Here is a 25,455-nt window from a genome sequence, read left to right on the forward strand (position 1 = left end):
TTTAAATAATAATTGTAAGACAGTAGGATATCTCAAAGGTTAATAAAGATCAGCTTTATTTCTTGCAAGAAATTGACATTCACATACAGAACGCATCTGGTATGAGAAGGCCCCGACTTCTGCTTTTTGCCCAGCTTATATACACAAAACACATCCTGGTTTTCTCAAAAGATCGCCTTCGTTACCTTAAAAGGATACATCTTGTTCAAAATCTTTGTCTGGCATAAATTATATCTAGACAGAACAATATCGTGCCTACATACAAGTTCCTGTTTTTAGCTGCTGCTCAAAATTCACACCTTTTGTCTATCTCTATTTTGATCTGAGCTGCGCACATATTTTTCACACTTGAAGTCCAACAATAGGTCACTTGAGTACTCTTAGTCTCTATGCTACTAAGTCGTCTATCACCCAGGACCTTTTGTCCCTGCAAGCTTATATGATTATATTTCTTTAAATGCTTATGAGTAAAGACAAAGTAAAAGATGTTAATACAAGTTGTACACTTCTAAAAGTAAAAACACATCTAAAAGTAAAAACACATCTAAGAGTAAAAGAACACATCTAAAAGTAAAAGAACACATCTAAAAGTAAAAGAACACATGGCACGCTATACATTTATCTATGTATTATTAGTGTGCATTGTCCCTGTTAAATAAACCTGAAAGAAAGAAAGAAAGAAAGAAAGAAAGAAAGAAAGAAAGAAAGAAAGAAAGAAAGAGAAATAAAGAGCGCATTGGGGAACAGGCTTTGATATATTTTCCCTTCAAGGTTTAGTCACAGAACATCACTGGAACAGAACAATACATCCACAAACTTGATATAATATAAACTTCTTAAACATCTCGTGTGGAGAAAATATAGTTTGTTCTGGGCAGTGTGACAAGCCATGGCAAAAAGCAGGATAACTTGCTGGCTATAGCCTACTTGAAAGGGAAACGAATTTGCCGAGTAAAAACAGAGTTTGTGTTGTTGAATCATATTTTTTTTCTAGTAGGCTACATCTTAAAATATAGAGCTCATGACAAATAAAAGTTCCAGATAGTCAAACATTAAATGCAAAAACCAGTGTGAATAACAATATTTTAAAATAAACTAGAGAGTGGATAAACAGATATGGCCCATTTATGAATGAAATCCATGCATTTATTTGTCATTTAAACTGATGCAAACAGGGAAAGAGAGTAGAAAACACTTATTATCCTGTCGGGGCGACTTATTGTCCTCTAGTGGACAGCATTAAGTATTACGGCCTTCATTGCTCAGATATAGTCAATGGATTTTTTGGGAAAGTAAGTCTGACTAGTTAGAAAAGATATAAGCGAGTCAGACCAGTCTGAAGGTCTGAACTGAGTTTGGTGAAGCATTAAAGTTCTAGGAGGAGTCAATTTCTCATAATAATAATGAATAATAATAATAATGTTTAAATATACAGGTGCTGGTCATAAAATTTGAATATCATCGATTTATTTCAAGAATTCAACTTAACAGGTGAAACTTATACAGTATATTATATAGACTCATTACATGCAAAGTTAGATATTTCAAGCCTTTATTTGTTATAATTTTGATGATTATGGCTTACAGCTTATGAAACCCACGAAATCAAAATCCCAGAAAATTAGAATATTACATGAAATCACACAGTAATTACACAGTGATACCATGGTCATTGAACCAGGTTTGGGTTCTTTTGGCAGTGTGGGCAGGTGCAAATCCTGCTGGAAAATGAATTCAGCATGAAGTGCTCTGAAAATGTCCTGGTAGACGGCTACGTTGACTCTGGATTTAATAAAGCACAGTGGACCAAAGTCCTCTTTTCTGATGAGAGCAAATTTTGCATCTCATTTGGAAACCAAGGTCCCAGAGTCTGGAGGAAGAATGGAGAGGCACACAAGCTTTATGGAGATGCTGACTTCATTTTCCAGCAGGATTTGCACCTGCCCACACTGCCAAAAGAACCAAAACCTGGTTAAAAGCCAATAAAGGCTTGAAATATCTCACTTTGCATGTAATGAGTCTATATAATATATTAGTTTCACCTGTTAAGTTGAATTCTTGAAATAAATCAACTTTCTGATGATTTTCTAATTTTATGACCAGCACCTGTATATACAAATTTTCTATCAATGTAAGATAAAGTTACACACTGAAAAACACACCCCATACAGTATATAAAGTTTTCACCTAACAAATATTTTTTCCCACTGTTAGCAAAATAAAATACTTGTACAGTGATCAACAAAAACAGTCTTGTCTTTTTATCTCCTTTATTTTATCTCTGTTCAGGCAGGTCTTGCATGTGGTGTGCAGATAATTCTGCAGTATTTTCTCCTTTGACTAATACGTACTGTTCTGATAAATACTCTAACATTTTGTAGTTACAAATTGTAGGTGGTTACTGATTCCAAATAACATGACAAATTGTAGTTTATTATTGACCTAAATTAGTAAGTAGAAATCTCGGGGCTTATTTCTAGTAAATATATTATGTAAAAGAGGTTCATCTGACAACATTTTGGGGGAAACCCTGCATTGCATGTAAATGTGAAATGACATGAATTTGTATTTTTTTTTTTTTTAAAGGCTTTCAAATACAAAAGCCTTCTGACAGTAATACATGGTTAAATGACTCAGTGAGTGATATTCAAATAATGCTGTTTCCACCAGGAGTCAATTAGATATTCAATGTTGCAATTTTGAGAAAACAATTAAAACACTAAAATGTTTATGATTTCTGTAAATCCAGTGATCAAATACTGTGTTTTGCATGAGTTTCCAGTGATAGACACATGATTAGTGGCTAATGTGTAAGTGCTACTCCACAAACCTGGAAGGAAGACTTTCTGAATGTATATAATCAGAAGACTTTTTTAGAAAGATAAAAAAAGAAGTAGAGAGAATATACAGTATATTTTTAAAAATTCACTTCCATTGACAATAACATGTACTCAATAAAAAGTCAAGTCAAGTCAAGTCAAGTCATCTTCATTTATATAGCGCTTTTAACAATGTAGATTGTCTCAAAGCAGCTTTACAGAGATAAGCGTATAATTTAAGGTAACAGAGATTGTTTCGGCTTTACAGCAGAGTTAAGTTATTTCCATCTAAAGTTAGTTTTAATTGATTTGCTTACGTCGCAATGATCATTTGTTATTAAATTAGGGGCCGCTAAGACGACACCATTCTCTCTACACAGACTTTAAACGCGAACCTGTGAGAAACGCTGATGGCGGTCACATGCGCATTTAGAATGGGTTCTATAGTTATGTGCGTTAGAATATACGCAGGTTTGGAATTCCCTACAAGCCAAGCCTAAACAAAATACTTGTCTTTCCTTATAAATTTTGATAAGGAATTTTATTTTATTTGTTGCTTTGGGGTAGGACCGCAAGACGAATTTTCCCGACAACGCCTTATCTGTAGAGTGGTAGTGGGATCCTCCATAGGGAGAGAGACTAGTTGGCACTTCAGCACTGCGTTGTCATCGGTCCAGGCGAAGGTCCTTCGTCAGATCTGGATACGGCCCGGATCCGGCAGGCTGCAGGAAAAACCTTGGGATAAACACAGACACTAAAATTAGCGTAGATGCCATTCTTCTCATGATGTAACGAGTACATCAGGATTTTTGGGAAGTGTTCCCGGTTCCGGCTGACCTAATCTATGCAGCATAACATTAAATTATAGAAGTCTATAATGTATTATGTGAATGCTAGGTCAAAGAGATGTGTTTTTAGTCTAGATTTGAACTGACAGAGTGTGTCTGCTTCCCGGACAATGGTAGGAAGACTGTTCCAGAGTTTTGGTGCTAAATAGGAAAAGGATCTACCGCCAGCAGTGGATTTTGATATTCTAGGTATAATCAACTGGCCGGAATTTTGAGATCGTAATAGACGTGACGGACTATAATGCGTTAAGAGCTCGCTCAAGTACTGCAGAGCTAAACCATTCAGTGCTTTGTAAGTAATCAGCAATATTTTAAAATTTATGCGATGTTTAATAGGGAGCCAATGCAGTTTCGACAGAACTGGGCTAATATGGTCATACTTCCTGGTTCTGGTAAGAACTCGAGCTGCTGCGTTTTGAACTAGCTGTAGTTTGTTTATTAAGCGTGCAGGGCAACCACCCAGTAGAGCATTACAATAATCTAGCCTTGAGGTCATGAACGCATGAACTAATTGTTCCGCATTTGTCAATGAGAGCATATGGCGTAATTTAGATATATTTTTAAGATGGAAAAATGCAGTTTTACAGATACTAGACACGTGACTTTCAAATGAAAGATTGGTATCAAAGAGCACACCCAGGTTCCTAACCGACGACGAAGACTTAACAGAGCAGCCATCAAGTGTTAGACAGTATTCTAGGTTATTACGTGAGGAAGTTTTTTGTCCAATAATTAGAAACTCTGTTTTTTCAGAATTTAGAAGTAGGAAATTACAAGTCATCCAATTTTTTATATCCGCTATGCATTCCGTTAATTTTGTGAATTGATAAGTTTCGTTAGGTTTTGAAGAAATATAGAGCTGAGTATCATCGGCATAACAGTGAAAGCTAATGCCATGTTTCCTAATGATATCTCCTAAGGGTAGCATGTACAGAGTGAACAGCAGCGGTCCTAGTACTGAGCCCTGTGGTACGCCATACTGAACTTGTGATCGATGAGACATCTCATCATTTACTGCTACAAACTGATAACGGTCAGATAAGTATGATTTAAACCATGCTAGTGCATTTCCCGTAATGCCAACATAATGTTCTAATCTATTTAAAAGAACGTTGTGGTCGATGGTGTCAAATGCAGCACTAAGATCGAGTAACACTAATAGAGAGATACAACCACGATCGGATGATAAGAGCAAATCATTTGTGACTCTAACGAGAGCAGTCTCAGTACTATGGTACGGTCTAAATCCGGACTGGAAATCCTCGCAGATATCATTTCTTTCAAGAAAGGAACACAGTTGTGAGGATACTGCCTTTTCTAATATCTTTGACAGAAAAGGTAGATTCGAGATCGGCCTGTAATTGACTAATTCTGAAGGATCAAGTTGCGTTTTTTTAACAAGCGGTTTAATCAAAGCCAGCTTAAAGTTTTTTGGTACGTATCCTAGAGACAAAGACGAATTAATGATATTAAGAAGAGGATCTATGACCTCTGGAAGTATTTCTTTCAGTAGCTTAGTCGGTATAGGGTCTAACATACATGTTGTAGATTTAGATGATTTAATGAGTTTAGTAAATTCTTCCTCTCCTATAGCAACGAATGAATCAAATTTTTCCTCAGGGAGACTACAATGCACTGCCTGATGCGATACTGTAGTAGACGGTTGCATAGTTATAATTTTGTCCCTGATATTATCAATCTTATAAGTGAAGAAGTTCATAAAGTCATTACTGCTGTGTTGCTTGGAAACTTCGGTGCTTGAAGCTTTATTTTTCGTTAGTTTAGCCACCGTTTCAAATAAATACCTAGGATTATGTTTATTTTCTTCTAATAGGGTTGAAAAATAAGCAGATCTAGCAGCTTTTAAAGCCTCTCTGTAAGTAATTGAGCTCTCTTTCCATGAAATGCGAAATACCTCTAGTTTTGTTTTCTTCCAGTTGCGCTCCATTTTTCTGGCTGCTCTCTTAAGGGCCCGAGTGTGCTCGTTGTACCACGGCGTTGGACTATTTTCTTTAATCTTCTTTAAGCGCAACGGAGCAACTGTGTCTAAAGTGCTGGAAAAGAGAGAGTTAAACGTTTCTGTTGTAATATCTAGTTCTTCTAAGCTATCTGAGATGCTGAGATGATGAAACTGATTAGGAAGATTATTAATAAAGCAATCTTTAGTAGCAGAAGTGATAGGTCTCACATATTTGAAACACGGAGTCGGCTTTGCAGCCTTGGCTAAATGCAAATTACACGAGACTAGATAATGATCTGAGATGTCATCGCTCTGCTGCAGAATTTCAACGGCATCCACATCTATTCCGTGTGATAATATTAGATCTAGAGTATGATTACGACGATGAGTAGGTCCTGACACGTGTTGTCTAACTCCAATTGAATTTACAATGTCTTTAAATGCCAATCCCAATGCATCTTTTTCATTATCGATGTGTATATTAAAATCACCAACAATTAGTACTTTATCTGCAGTCAATATTAATTCTGATAGAAAGTCCGCAAATTCTTTGATAAAGTCTGTATGGTGCCCTGGTGGCCTGTATACAGTAGCCAGCACAAATCTCAAACGTGATTTATCGTTTACACTATATATTTTTACATTAAGCACCAATGCTTCAAAAGAATTATATTTAAAACTTGATTTCTTAGTGGTTTTGAAACTATTACTATAGATTACAGCAACACCACCCCCTTTGCGTTTAAGACGAGGTTCATGTTTATAACAGTAATCTTGCGGGGTTGATTCATTTAAAGTAATGTAATCGTTTGGTTTTAGCCAGGTTTCTGTCAAACACAGCACATCTAGGTTATTATCTGAAATCATATCGTTAACAACGAGTGCTTTTGAAGTAAGCGATCGAATATTCAGCAACCCAAGCTTTAGCATTTGCTCATCTGTATTATAGCTGTTTTTTATTTGTTGAACATCAATTAAATTTTAAATTTTTAAAAAAAAGTTTAAACGTTTTTTGGATTTCCAAATTCGGGGAACAGACACAGTCTCTATATGATGATAGCTAGGTGAAAGAGGCTCTATGTGATAGGATTTATCTGACCTTGGTGACGCGAGGCCGCTAGCAGACAGTCGGTTTAGCCAGTCTGTCTGCTTCCTGACCTGAGCCCCAGATTGTCATGTTTGAGCTCTAAGACTATGAGCCATATTACTAGAGAGAAGAGCAGCACCATCCCAGGAGGGATGAATACCATCTCTTTTCAACAGGTCAGGTTTGCCCCAAAAACTTTTCCAATTGTCTATGAATTCTATATTATTAAGCGGACACCACCGAGACAGCCAACCGTTAAGCGAACATAATCTACTAACTATCTCATCACTCCTGCGAACAGGAAGGGGGCCAGAGCAAATTACAGTCCTTGACATCGTACTTGCAAGTCCACACACCTCTTTAATATTAATTTTGGTGATCTCCGACTGGCGGAGTCGAACATCATTAGTGCCGACATGAATAATGATCTTAGAGAATTTACGATTAGCATTAGCCAGCACTTTTAAATTTGCTTTGATGTCAGGCGCTCTGGCTCCCGGCAAACATGTGACTATGGTGGTTGGTGTCTCTATTTTCACGTTCCGTGTAATAGAATCGCCAATAACTAGGGCACAATCATTCTCAGTGGGTGTTTCACTGAGCGGGGCAAATTGATTTGTTGTGGTAATCGGAACGGAAGAGTGGTTTTTAGATCCGCGACTAGAGCGATCCCCCACTGTCACCCATTTGCCCGGCTGCACGGGCTCTACTTCAGCCGGAACCGACTCATGTAAAGTGTGCACTATTCTATGCGCATCCAAAACATCTAAAGCACTAGCACTCTTACTATCCTCAATTAAAGTTTGGATGCGTGTTTCTAATTCTGAAATCTTCTCTGTCAACCTAACTGTCTCCTTACATTTATCACATATAAATCCTATATTGTCGACAGAGAAGCCTATACTAAACATGTGACATGAAGTGCAAGTGACAATAACAGGACAAGACATTACTCACCGTGTTTGTTGACTGATTCTTACTCACCTGAGCTTTTTATGAACTCAAAGGCGCGGACGCGCGAGAGAAAAATACACGGGTGGCGCGTTAACAGGCTAGCGAATTACTAGCGTTTTGTGCTAGTAGTACTAATAACAAAAGCTAGCGATGTCAGGTTAATCTGAGATGTTGGGTAAAATGTAGTAGTATAAACAACTAGAAATGGTAGTAAAATGATGGTTCAAAACAAAGAAATATATGGCTAAGACGGAGCTTATCGCACCGAATCAAACAAACACACTCACAGCAGGCAGCGAGGCAGACAGGAGCAATCTAAAAAGTAACTGTAGTCTGGTTATGAGTATTTTAAAATATAACAATCTAATTACAAGTACTTAATTTTTGGAATCTGATTACGTAATCCAGTTACTACCCATCAATGAACGTTGTATACAATAAAATACATCAAAAGTATGTAGAATTGCATTTTAGGTATAGTACAAGTCCCAACTATTATAGTTGTCTTGAGCCACAATCCAGAATCTTAAAAAGCATTTTATTAATAATGTCTTAGGGTTAGGGTTAAAAATTGGGTTAGGGCTTGCACGTAGGGTTAGAGCCGCCCTAATGTAAGTAACCAAGAACATGTAAAAATTCATCCAGAAAGTGGCCCATTTTATCAATGTTTATAAACTTGCAACAACTTATATAATCAAGTTGTTGAAAAGACAATATAAATGTGACTCAACAGACTTTGTTGTCCATGATGCGAATACATCCGTGTATGTTTTACTGCCCTTCCACCCTCAGGGAAGTTATGCTTAGGGTTAGGATCTCGGTAAAGGGGTAATTTCTCACAACATAGCAACGCCGCTTTGTTAACTGAATGCATTACTTACATAATAATAACAGCAACACGTACTTTGCAACATTAAACGGTTTTTAATATGGGCTAAAAGATTGTCCAACCACAGCGAATCCTGCAGGTGCCAAGGGAAGGTCAGAGCCATTGACAACCTAATTGAGCAGATGCGTCACACTTGTCCATATATGGTCATTTATGACAGAATCTTCCAGGGTCTTGTGGTGAATGATCAGATTATAATTTAAACATTTATTTGCCCCCATTAAATATGAAACTAAAATGACAGTTTGCATTTTGGGGTTAACCTGATGCCGCAAAAGATTTGTTGATTACAGTGAAACTTTTTTTTTTTTCTTCCTTTGCTTACAAAAAAAATAGTCTGATATTATTAAAGCATTGCAGTATTTCTTGACCAAAGTGCAGCTACTCAAATGAAGTGCTTCTGTAATATTTAGTGCATCTAGAGTAAATTAATGGTATACATTTAAACACTTCTGTGTTTCCTGGAAATAAACCCTTCAACCAAATCTCACCAGTTGAACTATAATGATAATATATAATGTAACTTTTCTCTTTTTGTTCTTCGATTTAGTTACTAACGAGAGTTTATCACATAGATCAATTATTGTTTAATGAACTTGAGCACATAATCTACTATATTTTAGGTGATTTATTCCCCCAATTCTGTGGCACTTTATAACAATAATCCAGAGGAAGGACTAGAGAAACAGTGTCTTTGATTTCACACACAAAAACAAAAAATCAAATAAAAAAAAAAAATCAAATGAAGGTTCTTATCTGAGATGAAGTTTTGTCCTGAGAAAAAGATGAAACTATGCAACCTGAAGAAAAAAACAAAAAAACATTGAGTGCGTTGAAATTGGTTTCCATGAAGAAAAACATTGAGTACATTGAACTTCTTCTCTCTTCTTTAGAACTGTCCTTTCAGGCTGGAGAAAACAAAACAAACAAATCCACTCCACCACAAAATCATTTTGAACCAATAGGCTTCCCAATTCACCCCAAGACACATGGTAAACAAATAGTTTTTAACATTGAGCTTAAAACCCTACGGTTTCTCAATGAATCCAAGTCTTCTAAGGTAGCCTCCAAGAAACATGTGCTCCCCCTACCCCCAAACTGACTTGCTTCTTCATGCCAGCTTTTTCTTATATGCCATACAGGTAAGCATATATAGCGCCCTCTAATGGCTTGTAGTATATCTACATCTTTCCATTCTTTTATTACAAAATACCTGTTACAGATATTTCACTCTGTTACATTCCCCCTCCAATGTTTTTAAAATTTGTGACATCCGTGGCAAATTTTCAAGTTCTGTACATGATATGAATCAATGACTGTTGGATCAGAAATAAGAGAAACCCGATAGTTCACAGGTCCTAACTTCTTTACTATTTTTGCAGGCCCTTTCCACCTAGGAGATAATTTGGCCATGAAAGCATCATCGGCCTTGGATAAAGAATGAGATCGCACCCATACCACATCTCCTTCACAGAACTCTTGGTTCTTTCTTCTCTGGTTGTAATACTTTCTTTGGTGATGTTGTGCTTTCTCCACATTAGCTTTAACCAGATCAATTAGATGAGCATGACGTTCCAGAGTACTGTAACTCTGATGGTCTGGATCTGGGGGATGTTGAATTGCTCGTTCCAGAGGCCCTTTCAACCTTCTTTCAAGAGCGATTTCCGTTGGTGAGTATCCTGTGGTTTCTTGCCATGCTGAATTCAATGCAAATCGAAATTCCGGAATCCACTGATCCCACATTCGATGGTTCTCTTTTACATATGAAGCCATCATCGTTTTAAGATTCCTATTGACCCGTTCTGTTAAATTACTTTGAGGATGATAGGCTGTAGTCAACCTCTGAATGACTTTCCATTGTTTGCAGATAGTTGTGAGGAGATTTGAAGTGAACTGCTTTCCACGGTCAGACACCAGGTAAGTGGGGGTTCCCCAACGCGTGAAAATCTCTTCTATGAGAATTCGAGCAATGGTAGGAGCTCTTGCGGCTCTCAGCGGAAATAACTCCACCCATTTGGAGAAATAGTCCACAACTACTAACAGGTACTCATGTTGCTTTGAACTCCTTGGAAAAGGACCCATTATGTCAATCCCCATCATGTATCCCGGCTCGATTACTGGTACACTCTGCATCATACCTGCAGTCTTAGTTGTGGGTGGTTTGTATTGTTGGCATACAGTACATACTTTGCAATACTGCCAGACGTCACCTCTTATGTTGGGCCAATACACAAAATCAAGCAGTCGCATTAAGGTCTTGAACCTTCCTAAATGGCCACTCAAAGGATTGTCACGAGCATAGGATAAAAATGTCTTTCTGAAAACAGTTGGAATCACTATTTGCAGTTTTTGTCCTTTCTTTGTCCTTTCACTCCTAAAAATTACTCAATTTTTACACACATAGTGAACTCTCATTGCATCATCACTTTGTCTTAGCAGATTTTGGGATATCAAATTCTGGATCTCCTTGTCATCTTTCTGAGCTTTGCTGATTTGCTCAAGATCAACAGGTAGAGTGTAGTCAGGTAAATTCTTTTTTTGTGCAGTATTTAAAAAAAGAGACTCAGTTTCTGTGTGGTACTGTCTCGACAGGGCATCAGGAACCACATTGCATTGTCCCTTACGGTAATTTACGATGAAATGCAACCCTTGGAGCCGTATTGTCCACCTTATTAACCTGGAGGATGGCTTTGGATGTTGGAATGCCCATACCAATGCAGCATGATCAGTTGCCACCTCAAAAGGTTGGCCCTCCAGGTAATGTCTCCATTTTTCTACAGCCCATACGACTGCTAGGCACTCTTTTTCTGATGTAGAGTATGCTCTCTCCGCTCCCCTCAAAAGCCGAGAGGCATATGCCACCACTCTCTCTTGTCCTTCTTCTTCTTGAGTTAAAACTGCCCCCAACCCATTCTCACTGGCATCTGTCTGAACTTTAAAAGCACGGTTAACATCAGGTGAGATTAAAACCGGAGCACTGATGAGATCTTGTTTGATCGTCTCAAAGGCTCTTCTTTAAAGCATGAAGTGGAGCAGCTTTCTTAGAAAAATTCTCAATAAACCGGTGGTACCAACCTGACAGACCCAAAAATCTTTGGACTTCTTTGACTGACGTTGGTACCAGAAATGATTGGACAGCTGATACTTTCTCCAGGTCTGTCTTAACTCCATCTGCAGAGATGACATGACCTAGAAATGTCAGTGATGGCTTGATGAAATTGCATTTCTTCAAGTTAAGAGACAAACCAGCCTTTTGAAGACAGGTAAACACTTTCTGGAGATGTTGAATGTGGGTTGAAATAGAAGGAGAGTACACCACAATATCATCAATGTAGACCATGCAGAATTTGTTTTTGTACTCTCTAAGCACCTGTTCCATGAGCCTTTGAAAAGATGCGGCCGAGTTTTTAAGGCCGAAGGGTAGACATAAAAATTCATATAATCCTGAAGATGTACAAAACGCTGTTTTTTCAACACTGTTCCATCTCCATTTGCCAATACCCACTTTTCAGGTCCAAAGTACTAAAAACTTTGGCTCCATTCAGTGATTCCAGTATATCAACAATTTGCGGCTTGGGATAGGCATCCAGGTGAGTCTTTGCATTCAGCCCTCTATAATCTACACATAGTCTCTTGCTTCCATCCTTTTTATCCACCACTACCACTGGTGATGCCCACGGAGAGGTTGAAGGCTGGATGATTTTCTTTTCAAGTAATTCTTTCACTTGTCCTTCTATAAAATCATTCTTATAAGTAGAGACTTTGTATGGTTTTTTTCTTACCGGTTGCTGGTCAGTTGTGATGATCTGATGTCGAATAATGCTGGTTCGGCCTAGACTTTGAATCAATCAAAACTAACTTTAGCTGGAAAATAACTTTATTAAAGAACCGCTATAAAGCCAAAACAATCTTACGTTAAATTATACATTTATCTCTGTAAAGCTGCTTTGAGACAATCTACATTGTTAAAAGCGCTATATAAATGAAAATGACTTGACTTGACTTGACTTTGTGTACATACCGTTGACCACTTTACCATCAGGTCTTTCAGCTGTGCTTGTATCTCAGGGGTTGTTTCAGCATTTTTTGCTGCTTCAACAATGAGATGATCAAGTCAAGTCAAGTCATTTTCATTTATATAGCGCTTTTAACAATGTAGATTGTCTCAAAGCAGCTTTACAGAGATAAATGTATAATTTAACGTAAGATTGTTTTGGCTTTATAGCGGTTTATGGCTTTGTGGTTTGGCTTTATGATGGTCCTCTTCACTTATGGCAGGATCTTCCTCTGTATCCAGGATAGCCATGTAAAAATGGTTGGTGGATGGTTCATCGTGGAAAGAAAAAGGCAATGTACATTTCTTTTGTGCTACCTCTGGAAAATTAAAGTTCAAAGTGTTAAAATCCAAAACCATTTTGGATGTTTTCAAAAAGTCAAGACCCAGGATTACTGACATGGCTAAATCCTTATCTTCCATCACAAAAAAGTCCACTTCAAACTTTTCTTCTTTGATCTCACACATCCATCTCACCTTTCCGATAGCTTTTTGACATTGTCCATTTGCTAATATAAAGTTCTGATTGCTTATAGAAAACTGATTACTTCCTTTCTCTATACCCTTTGCCAGCGTTATGTTGATCTACCAGCATCAATTGATTTTCTCTTTTTGACATAGCTGCTGGTGATTTCCTGTTTTGCTCCTCACTGTTAACTAAACTCCAGTGGTTTTTAGCTCCCATCCAATCCTTCTCAATCTGTGTCCCCAAACGAACTAAGTCATCGACTGTGTTTGCGGAGCTTCTCAGCAAACTGGCTAATCTTGGGTTGCAGTTTCTGAGAATTGCATTCACGATCTCTTTTTCAGTCATTTTTGGATTATTACTCATACAAAGGGCTCTATAGTGATAAGCAAAATCCCGAATACTCTCTTTGCTTTGTTGTCTCCTATTTATGAGTCTCTGTGCAGCCACTTCTTTAAAATCCTCATTTAAAAATGCAAACAAAAACTTATCCTTAAAGCTTTTCCATGTACTGTAACGACAATGTGTATAAACCAACCACCAACTAATCTTCTTCCAGAATATTAATTCAAACAGAATATTAATTCAAGATTTGGTCAGGACTTCGTATCCTCATCCATCTTGTCACGGGATCCAGGCGGCGACCAGTCTAATTACAAGAGCCCCCAGCACTAACACATAACTGGTCAATGCTATCTTTGTTGCCGAAATTACTGATTGGTTAAGAGAAAGACAGAGACCAAGGTCTCACACAAGAGCCCTCACATTCCAGATTCAAATTACCCAACCCAGAGCCATGAATCATTTCAGTCTCCAGAAAGTCTGCTAACCAAAGACTTTTATTGGTTAACTGAAGGAAGAACTGGTCAACGTTTGATAGTTTCGCAAGACGGATCAGTTCAGAAAATGGTACTGCTGACCCCTGCGGCTAACGGACCCCATCTTGGTCCCATGAGAGATGAACAAAACCTCTCTTCAGCAGGATCTATCTATGACCTCAGATTGGAATGTCTAAACTTTACACACCAAAAAGACTTTACCTATCAAAATCCATAAAACTCATTCAAGAACAATTTTCAATGGACTTATAGACATCAGACATAATTCTATGTGTTTCTATGATATATGTGTCCATTTAATATGCTTTAATCCCATATAATTCATGTAATTGTTATAACTATTAGATGTTTAAATGAAAGTGTGTTGTGTTTCATATCAGTATGATCGTATGCCTGAGATTCAAAAGATGGCTTGAATGATATCTGTGTAATATGTTTTGATCTTCTTTTAATTAGAAATCATGTCTAAACTGTGGCCTCTGTTCTCTCTGCTTAAGAGCTAAAGAACAGACACCCCCCCAGATAATGCATGATTTACAATGAGACAAACAAAGCCAGTGTCTAATTGGTCCGATCTCTTCAGGAGGGGACAAACTTTTAGTTTAAAAACCTTAGACTCAAAACTCAAGACTCTCTCTCTCGGTGCTCTCTCGACGCTCTCTCGGCGCTCTCTCGGTGCTCTCTCTCGGTGCTCTCTCTCGGTTCTCGCTCTGAAGAAGAACTCTCAACAAAGGCAGAACAAAGATGGGCAGAAAAAGATGAAGATCTAAAGCAAGACTAGTAACCATGTAACCGAGGAGCAGACCAACCCAAATTAAGATCAGATGGGTAAGATTCATTTCCAGTCATCTAACTACTCTCCATATCTCATTTAATTTCTTTCTTTGTGTTATTTTCACTTTCCGATTGAAAGTCTCGGTTTTAAGTTAAGTTTTGCGGCAAAGCTTCGATCAACGATTCACGGCTGCAACGAACACTTTCAACTTCAAAGACTTTTCATTCAGCAGCTCCAGCACACCACGTGACTGGAACGCCACAGACATTTATCCAAGCACGAGGAGGCCAGCCGACGAACGAACAAAGGGAAACCCCCCTTTTACGCAACAAAAGAAATTCCCAAAAGGAAAAGCAAGACGCAAGTACCTCCAGGCAAAAATCTTAACTGGTGCATTGTATACATTTAATAACCTGTCTTAAAACGATAGAAGGGTTAAATTAATGTTTGATGGTTCATTCAGGTTGTGTCTTATTAGTGCATAGAAACGTGGGATTTAATCATCTCATCTCTCTCTCTCTTTCTTTCTGCAACTCGTATGAATGTGTATGCGTGTGTTTGTGTTAGATATTAGCTTTATGTGTTAGTAGCCTATATAATCAATAAAGTATTGTTTGTATTTAAAAGAGATTACTCGCATGTGCTTATCAGATTTATTGTCTTGAACTTCGATTTAAGTTACCTATGCTGTTATCCTTAATTTACTTCGTAATTTATTGTTAGCTGGGGATTAATTATTTCTTGGCCAGGAAGATATTATATTTCCTAGAGTTAATACTTGTTTATGCTTTCTGTTCATTGGATGAACTGATAAAATGATCATACTATTGATTCTGCTACAGTAAATTATGAAAATAATTAAAAATAATTAAAATATTAATTATTGATCATATTCCGTTATGAATAATAATTAATAATATTTATACGTGGGCGTATAAACGCTACAGTACCTACATTATTTTTTTCAGCAGTCCACCAGTCTTTTGCTGTCCCTTTTAGGACCACAGCCAATGATGCCAGTAGTTCTTTATCAGGTAACGGTCGAAGATTAACATACTCCTCAACTCTCTCAATGAATACCACTGGATCATCAACACTTGCATTGGTGAAGCTGGGAAACTCTAATTTAACCGGCGGATTGTATGGTGCTGGTATTGTAGACAGAGACATATACTGTTGACTCGAATAATTTTGTATCGGCGTACTTTTTATTTTTGCAGCTTTATGATGACTGACTGTAGTTGCTTTAATGGGAGTAGATGAAAGTGGGTTTAGAGCTTGAATCCTCTGATCTAGTTGTTTATCTCTGCTTTTTAGACAATCAACCATGCTCTGACCCAAATCAGCTATCCTACTGTCCATTTGTGCTTTAATTCTATCAGTTTCTCTTTGGATACGGTAGTTAATTCTATCTTCAAGTCTTTTCATCATATCTACCATTGTGTTTTGAATTACACAATCACTCATCCTATGTTCGATGTCAGTAAGGTGTTCTTCAATGTCGGTTAAACGTTGCATTGTTACCGTTCCATTTGTATACATTTGCTCCTCCTCAAAGACAACCGGTGGTGGAGGTGGAATTGCAGTAAAGTCATCTGGATCGCCAGGCCTTGTATTACAATTTTTTCTTTTTCTTCTTCTGAATCAATATAAAGTCCACTAAAAGTGTCAATCATTTCATTCACTGGATCTCTCCTCTGGATGAATGCTTCATCAGAGAAATCCTCAACGGACACGATCTCATCCCTATCCATTTTTGAGTTATGTTTGCTGTTAGTTCTTTTTATTTGATCCTTTCTTACAATTACTTCAAGAGATACTACAAGCCATTAGAGGGCGCTATATATGCTTACCTGTATGGCATATAAGAAAAAGCTGGCATGAAGAAGCAAGTCAGTTTGGGGGTAGGGGGAGCATAGATATCATATATAAACGCTAGATGTCTTATGGCGCAGTCACTTCCGGCATCACCGTTCGGCCATCTTACGGCAGTGCTCTGTGCATTAAGGTGAATGATCAGCACGTACACAAATCCTCATATCTCGATGAAATCTCGACGGATTTACAAACGGTTTGGTTTCTTACAAACGTTATTAACATGGCTATAATTCCGAATGCTTGAACATGCATGTTATAATTTTTCATATGTATGCAGTTTATGTATGCAGTGTCGTAACTACATCTCTGACGTTTATAACAAACCAAACCGTTTGAAAATCGGTAGAAAATTGAGCAAGTTATGGTTATTTTAAAGTACATGCACCATTAAACGAGTGAGCGAGCACCCTGTCGCAAGATGGCCGCCGTGTGCGGACGTCGACCTCCATTGGCCAACAGCGCGTACGAGGTATCTAGTGTTTATATATATATCTATGAGGGGGAGCACATGTTTCTTAGAGGCTACCTTAGAAGACTTGGATTCATTGAGAAACCGTAGGGTTTTAAGCTCAATGTTAAGAAGAACTATTTGTTTACCATGTGTCTTGGGAAGCCTATTGGTTCAAAAGGATTTTGTGGTGGAGTGGATTTGTTTGTTTTGTTTTCTCCAGCCTGAAAGGACAGTTCTAAAGATGAAAGAAGAAGTTCAATGTACTCAATGTTTTTCTTCATGGAAACCAATTTCAACGCACTCAATGTTTTTTTTTTTTTTTTTTTCAGGTTGCATAGTTTCATCTTTTTCTCAGGACAAAACTTCATCTCAGATAAGAACCTTCATTTGATTTTTTTTTGTGTGTGTGAAATCAAAGACACTGTTTCTCTAGTCCTTCCTCTGGATTATTGTTATAAAGTGCCACAGAACTGGGGGAATAAATCACCTAAAATATAGTAGATTATGTGCTCAAGTTCATTAAACAATAATTGATCTATGTGATAAACTCTCGTTAGTAACTAAATCGAAGAACAAAAAGAGAAAAGTTACAAAATGGCGCCCGAACAGGGACTCTAACTTAGAGATACTTGAACCTAGAGGGGTATCACTAAATAATAATAAAATCAAAAAAAATCAAATGAAGGTTCTTATCTGAGATGAAGTTTTGTCCTGAGAAAAAGATGAAACTATGCAACCTGAAGAAAAAAACAAAACAAATTGTCACCCAATTTAATTTTATCAGAAGGGATGTGTAAGAACTATTATTTGAAAAACTTCTGTTTTGTATTATTAAAAGCGTTGTTTGACTATACAAGGGTAAATATTTGATAATTCTACTATGGTATTTACCAGATATTCTTATGCAGTAGTGGTACTTCACTTTGTCTAGACTCAATCGCAATCTGTGTCTATGTGCTAATATATGACAATATAATATACCTTGTACAGCCTCTAGTCTAAAGAGAATATGGTTGTTCAAATCCACATATTTACTGATAGACAAGTATGTATATTATACTGTACACACACAATGAGCTTACATAAAAAAAATTATTATGTAAGACTACAAATGACTTGATATTTCCTTGAGCCCTTCCAGATAGTTTCCCCAATGTTGTGGCTTTCCTGGGTGCACCAGTGTCCTCCGCACTCCAACAACATGAAGATGTAGTTCATCAAAAACTACAGACTATATTGTATGTGTCGTCTCTGTACAGACTGGTCACCTGTTCAGGGTGATTTTCTACCTTTGGCTTGAGATAGCTGGGATAAGCTCCAGCACCTGGATATTTCAGGCACACAAATGGTCAAAAGATGTAATTGGACATTGTGAACACACAAACCTTTATTTGTCCACTATAACAGAAACTGTGGTTCAAAAACAAACAAACAAAAAACTCAGAGTAATTTGAACATGATCTTCAGGCTGCCAGGTGGGTGGCCATGTCGTCTTACTGGAAAAAAGTAAAAACAACAATCAATAAATTAGAAATTTACAGAGGTGAATTAAGTTGCCATGTAGGTTTACTTATTCTTACCAGGATGGACAAGGCAACCAATGCACCAACACCTCTTTACATCCCTGTGAATCAGGTAAAAATAAAGAGCCAATTACAAAACAAATCATCATTACATTTCAATCTTTACATATCATTACATCACTTTTAGTACATCACTTAATTTTTAAAGCATTTAATGTAACTCACCAAAAACTTTTAACAAAGCACATGTGGCATTACTGTGGTACAGCAACACCACCAGCACAAAAACAGAGACGTAGCTGCAGGTCGAGTTATGTATGTAACTACAACAGAAACTAACCCCTAACCTTTACAGACAGCTTTAACGGACAATTAAAAAGACCTTGCTCCACAAACAAAGCTACAACATACCCACACTTGCAAAAACATACTACAGCAGGTTTTGTCATCAAAGTACGCAATCTGAAATTTGAATTCCAATTCATAATTTAGAATTCTTATCATCTAAACCAAAACTGACCCATAAATGCCACTCAAGCAAAGCCTAACAGACTGAAGAGCAACTTCAACAACTGCTGTTAACACATTCAAAAGCAATGGAAATATACACCAGACCTTTACATGTTATATAGTTAGATTATATGTTATATTCATACTGTAGAAGCCAACACTGTAGTACTGTACAGAATATTTTATAATAAAATATGAATTCTTCACCTTATTAATAATTGTTTGTGTATTGGTTTGTGATCTTCTACCTTATGCTCTTTTGCACTGCCTGTACTCATACTGTAATCAGTGAGCAAATATGAAATCCATTTCAGATGTTTATTTTTTGCAATAAAGTACCCTACACATTAGCATATATTGAATGTGGAGTTCTTAACATTGCAATAGAGCTAAATATTTTGGGATACTGATCCATTCATTTGAGCGAAAACATAAATGAATTACTTTAAATTAATTATCTTTACATGAAAACGTCACCGGTATTATGGAAAACACAACATTAACAGATTGAAGATACAGAACAATGCCAACCTTTCTGAGCCAACCTTGCCAACCTTTTCCTGTCTTGGATACAAATTCCACTGGAAATACGTCCAGAGACGCATGGAATGGACATTCTGTACAAATGTAAAATTTGGTTAGAAATGAATTAATTACTTAACTTGAACAGAGAATGTCTAAAAGTTAAAGTTATCTAAAAACCTAAACAACATTGAAACAAATATAAACATCAATATTATGAGAACTTTCCAAATGGATGCAATGCATAGCTAACTGTATTGTAACACTTTACACCTGTGTCTGTATTTTTTGGCGCTTTCTCTTTGCTGCCATGTTGACAGCTGATTTGCTGTGAAGTAAAAAAAATATATATATATTTTTTGCCTTAGTTCAAGTTCACATTGTTCCTTGCTCATTGTACTGGCTTTACCCAAAGTCATTTCGCTCTGCACTCATCTCTGAAATGACTCTTGGGCATCCAAGTGCAAGCTCCTATCTCTCTGAATGGGGAAACATCAAATTCTCCAAAACTGTTCAATTATTACATTTAAGATTAAATTTCAGATTGGAAATCACTAAAAAAATCTGACAACAACAGTCTGCTGTTCATCCTCCAGTCTTTCCACTTCTACATTGTTTTCCAGTATAATGTCCTCTTCTACAGTCTCGTTCAAGTCCTGCCTTTCTGCTTCATTAACTTCTGTGACCTCTTGTCCTTCTTCTGGACTCAAACCTTTAAAAAAGTACCATTAAAGTCATATTAAAACACATAAAAAAAAACTTATTTATAAAGTGCACTTTAACATAGAAACTTGTATAGCTACAGTATTTAGGTGTTAGTGCTTGCAAATATACAATTTACCCTGTAAAATATGCTCAAAGAGGATGAGCATTTTTTCCATCACCATATGTCCCTCAGTTGGGAACTCAAAGGGACACTGGATCTCTGCTGTCCACTTACGGGCCTTCGAACATTTCCCTAGTAGAAGAAGAGGAACATATCCCAGAGCTTTCAGCTTCTCCATCTAAAATGAAGAACGTCAAACAGTACAGCTTTTAAAAATGGGTCATAATAATTCTGAAAGAAACAGTTAAAAAATATGCTTAGCATCATGTGACTCCAAGGCAACATGTGTTTATTTTTTATATTTTTTTTAAATGTCCAGGCTTATTATTTATATTATATTATTACAAAAATTCTGAAAGGCTATTCAGACTGTATTTTTTCAGAAAAAAACAAAAACAAACAGAAAACCAAATCAAGGCTTTTTCTAAAGTTGAGTTTGACAAGCTTTCTGCTTTCAATGAACATCAGTTCACTTGGTGGCCATATTTGCAACGCCTCCAGGCAACATTTTTTAGGTTGTGCAAGGCTAAATGCTATTTACTTGAATGGGGAACTGCTGCAATCTCAAAACAAATTAGCAATAAAATCTGGCACGAACTGTGCCATAAGAGTATAGAAATAGAGTTAAAACTGTAAATTTTGTTTAGATTTAGTTATTGTGCATTTGCAGTAGTTCTCCTTTTTCTGGAAACAGAGCTTCTAATGGCAGCTGAGTGATGTGTGACTTTACCTAGTGCCTTGGAGTCACATGGCATCTGAAGACCATTTCTAATTTTTCTCAGTTATTTTCGATTTTCAGTTATTCTCGAGCTGTGGTTGGAAGCTTAGTTTCTAGTTTACATGAGATTTAGACAGAATAAATCCTTATCTTTAGCAAAATAAGCAAGCTGACATTCAGTACAACCCGTGTTATTCATTTAGAATACATACAAATGTAATTTACGTCTTTTAGTTTGTCAAGAGATTTAAAGCACCGTTTTTGAAGACTGCGCATGTGCGAATGTGCTCTACTATATAAGAACGAGCCAAATATTGAGTCTGGTAATAAAGCAAAATAACTGAGAAAAATTAGAAATGGTCTTCAGATGCCATATCTGTAGCTTATATGACAAAATCTAGCGTTAATTCGATCTCAAACAGATTAATTAAAATAAGTTATTAGTCCACCACGTGCGAGACGTCATAAACCAATGTGGTTGAACGATACTTTGCGACATACGGTTTCGGGAAACAGTCGTGACTAGCTAGTTGATTTCTCCATCGATGCATCCTAACTATGGTAGTTAAGCAGCGAGCTATATAGTTGTACGGGAAACGCACCCCAGAATAAGAGTCAGTACGAGTGCGGCACTGACAAATGCACTGTAATAAAATAATGTCTGAAACCACCACTCACTGTTAACTACGCACAATATTTGAAGCAGAAATATGTTGCTGGTCACGTACTTGTGCTGCTGCGACTTGCAAGTGACCCCAATAATGTGAACCACAGTATATGACAGATTATTTTAGCATGATGTATTTCCCATGCGTAGCGCTTCTGTGTTGTGCATCACACACATGACCAGCGTCGGCCAATAGTGAGCCTACGTGTGATGTACAACACAGACGCGCTACGCTATTACACTACGTGAACTCACTCGAGGCCCAGAGAGAAGGAAATGAATAGTGTAATAAAGTCGTTATTTTTGTTTACTTTTTACGCACAAAAAGTATTCTCGTCGCTTGATAAATGTAAGATTGAGCCACTGTAGTCACATGGACTACTTTGATGATGTCTTTATTGCCTTTCTGGACATGGACAGTATACGTATACATTTTCAATGGAGGGACAGAAAGCTCTCGGACTAAATCTAAAATATCTTAAACTGTGTTCCGAAGATGAACGGAGATCTTACGGGCTTGGAACGACATGAGGGTGAGTCATTAATGACAATGTTCATTTTTGGGTGAACTAACCCTTTAAATCAATTCTTAGCAGTGTTCTTGCGAGTACTTCTCCTACTATCCATATACTCATTGAGTGTTTCTGCTGATACATCAGCTAAACAGTGCTTTTTGGCCAGAAATATATTCAAGTAGGTCAAATGAGTACTTGATCTTGAACTTTCTACCCTTACAGAACAAAAAAATATTTCCTTATGTTTATGATCAAATACAGTATATATGGTGCAAATATACAGAAAAATATATACTGAGTAGGCCTAAAGACTAAATTTAAATAATCACTGCAGTACAGTTAAATGCTTTTTAAATAAAGAAACATGCAGCATATCATCAGTGATGCTTGGTCTTCATCAGTGATGCTTGCGAGAGGAGGAGCTGGGGATGGAGGAGGGTAATTCGCTCCTGAGAAACGCGATAGCTGCTGATAATACTGAAGGAGCTTATATATGTATACGGTGATAGGCGTCGTATTCCTATAGGTAGATGTGGATCAGCTGAGAGTCACTGATGCGAGCTTGACTAACTGCCAGAACTAATATGGCAAGCCGTTTTAACATTTAATCATTTAAACCGACTAGTCTCTTCCAACTTTTCCATATAGGAAAGTTGTGCGCATGCGCCACCGTGCATGCAGCCGGTCGCAGTTGCCCAGTTGTTTGTTGCCTTATTTATTCATTTTAAACTTTATTTTAAATGCACATGTGTGATTTGCGGTCTACAAGTAATTTGAACTTGACTTTCTCTCATCATGGAATGTGAGAGAGTTTTGGAAAACCATGGAATTGTTGTGCAGCAACTTCATGGCCGCCTTGTTTACAATCGGATACAGCTGATCGTGCTGAAGTCAACCGCGGCGCCTATGCCTACAGATATCCCCAGAGAGATCTGGAAGAAGACTCACAGAGGTTGCAGAGGAGGAATGAAATTGCGAGGGAAGAGAGAGGGATTCAGACAACAGAGACTGAGGAGAATGAGATTTAAACCGTGTCTCCCCTCTCTCATCATGGGCAATGTGAGATCACTGGCGAATAAGATGAACGAGCTAACAGCGTTAGTCCGGAGTCAGAGGGAGTTTCGGGAGTGTAGTTTAATGTGCTTCACAGAGACTTGGCTGCACTCGGATATTCCTGATCACAACGTCTCCATCGACGGTTTTCAGATTGTTCGAGCTGACAGGGACCGCATCGTGAGCGGTAAGTGCAAGGGTGGGGGTCTGGCTGTTCTTGTTAACAACAGATGGTGTAACCCCGGTCACATCACGGTAAAACAACGTATATGTAGCCCGGACACTGAACTACTTTCTGTGGGACTTCGGCCATACTATTTGCCACGAGAAATTTCACATGCCATCGCCGTTGTTGTTTACATTCCGCCATCTGCAAACCCGACATCGGCGTGTAACGTTATCTACTCCGCCATAGCTGAACTACAGACTCAACACCCGAGTGCCCTTATAGTGATCTCGGGTGATTTCAATCATGTCAATATGAACACCACACTAACAAATTTTACCCAGTATGTAAGATGCCATACTAGAGAGGAGAGAACTTTGGACTTGCTGTATGGCAATGTTAAGGAGGCTTACTGCTCTTCCCCCCTCCCCCCTCTGGGTAGTTCTGACCACAATTTGGTTTATATTAATCCTTGTTATGTGCCTCTGGTGAAAAGGCAGCCGGTGACTACAAGGATGGTGAGTAGATGGTCAGAGGAGGATTATGAGACACTTCGGGGATGTTTTGAGGTGACAGACTGGAGTGCACTCTGTGAGCCACATGGAGAGGATATAGATGGGCTTACTGAGTGTATCACGGACTACATAAATTTTTGCGTAGACTGTGTTGTACCAGCGAAAACTGTACATTGTTACCCAAACAACAAACCATGGGTAACAAGGGACATCAAGGAAATCCTGAATGCCAAGAGGAGGGCGTTTAGAGACGGGAAAAAGGAGGAGATGAAGGTCATTCAGGGGGATCTGAGGGTGAAGATTAGGGAGGCTAAGGAGAAGTATAGGAGGAAGCTGGAGTATAAACTCCAGCAGAACAACATGAAGGAGGTCTGGAACGGCATGAGGAACATCACTGGCTTCAGACCGACTAGCAGCAGAGGTGTTGAGGGTAGTGTGGACAGGGCCAATGAACTTAATCTGTTTTTCAACAGATTTGATAATGTGTCTCCACTCCATCCACCTATTAACTCAGCAGCAGGCTCACCTTCAATCCAATTACTCTCCCATCCTCCTCCTCCACCTCAGTGTCCTCCTCTTTTCCCTGGGGAGATTATTACTCCCCCATCCTCCGGCCCTCAGATAAATAGCCCTCTTCAATATAACGACTCTAGCTCTCCCTCTTCTCCACCTCTGACTTCTGGGGGTCTAACATTGGACCAGGTGAGAAGACAACTGAGGAGATTACACTCTAATAAGGCGGCTGGCCCTGATGGTGTGCGTCCTGGAGTGCTCAAAGCCTGTGCCTCCCAATTATGTGGAGTGCTTTGTCGTGTCTTCAACCTGAGCCTGAGTCTCCAAAGGGTCCCTGTGCTATGGAAAACATCTTGCCTTATTCCTGTGCCAAAGACGCCACGTCCAAGTAACTCCAGGGACTACAGACCCGTGGCACTGACTTCCCACATGATGAAGACCCTGGAGAGACTGGTCATGGACCAGCTGCGGCCCATAGTTAAATCTGTACTGGACCCACTCCAGTTTGCCTACCAGCCTCGACTGGGAGTAGAGGATGCCATCATCTTCATGCTCAATCGCATCTACGCCCACCTGGACAAGCCGGATAGCACTGTGAGGGTCATGTTTTTTGACTTCTCCAGTGCCTTCAACACCATTCGGCCGGCCTTGTTGGGTGAGAAGCTGACAGCAATGCAGGTGGATGCCCCCCTCGTGTCCTGGATTGTTGACTACCTGACTGGTAGACCACAGTATGTACGCCTTAGACACGGTGTATCAGACATCATGATCAGCAATACCGGGGCCCCGCAAGGGACGGTACTCTCTCCCTTCCTCTTCACAATTTACACTACCGACTTTAACTATCGCACAGACTCTTGCCATCTTCAGAAGTTTTCTGACGATTCTGTTGTGGTTGGCTGTATCA

At 38.3% G+C, this 25,455-nt stretch overlaps 1 protein-coding gene and 1 long non-coding RNA gene across 2 annotated transcripts in view; both read right to left on the reverse strand.

The window, feature by feature from the left end:
- Positions 1-18,403: 18,403 nt before the first annotated feature.
- LOC311294912 lies at positions 18,404-19,715 on the reverse strand. The gene is made up of 3 exons (XR_014628133.1): positions 19,585-19,715; positions 18,601-18,644; positions 18,404-18,516 (listed from the first exon to the last, which is right to left on the reverse strand). It is a non-coding gene; the product is annotated as an uncharacterized lncRNA (long non-coding RNA).
- A 66-nt stretch (positions 19,716-19,781) lies between these two features.
- LOC311296107 (uncharacterized protein) overlaps positions 19,782-25,455 on the reverse strand; it is a 98,570-nt gene continuing 92,896 nt past the window's right edge. Inside the window, exons 5-6 of the mRNA XM_084417754.1 lie at positions 20,417-20,579; positions 19,782-20,287 (exon numbers count right to left, since the gene is read on the reverse strand). Coding sequence (XP_084273880.1) covers positions 20,130-20,287; positions 20,417-20,579 — 321 coding nt within the window. The 3' untranslated portion in view covers positions 19,782-20,129. The remainder of the gene's footprint in view (positions 20,288-20,416; positions 20,580-25,455) is intronic.

This window comes from Rutilus rutilus (assembly GCF_951802725.1).
Source record: "Rutilus rutilus genome assembly, chromosome: 8".
Classification (NCBI taxonomy): Eukaryota; Metazoa; Chordata; class Actinopteri; order Cypriniformes; family Leuciscidae; genus Rutilus; species Rutilus rutilus.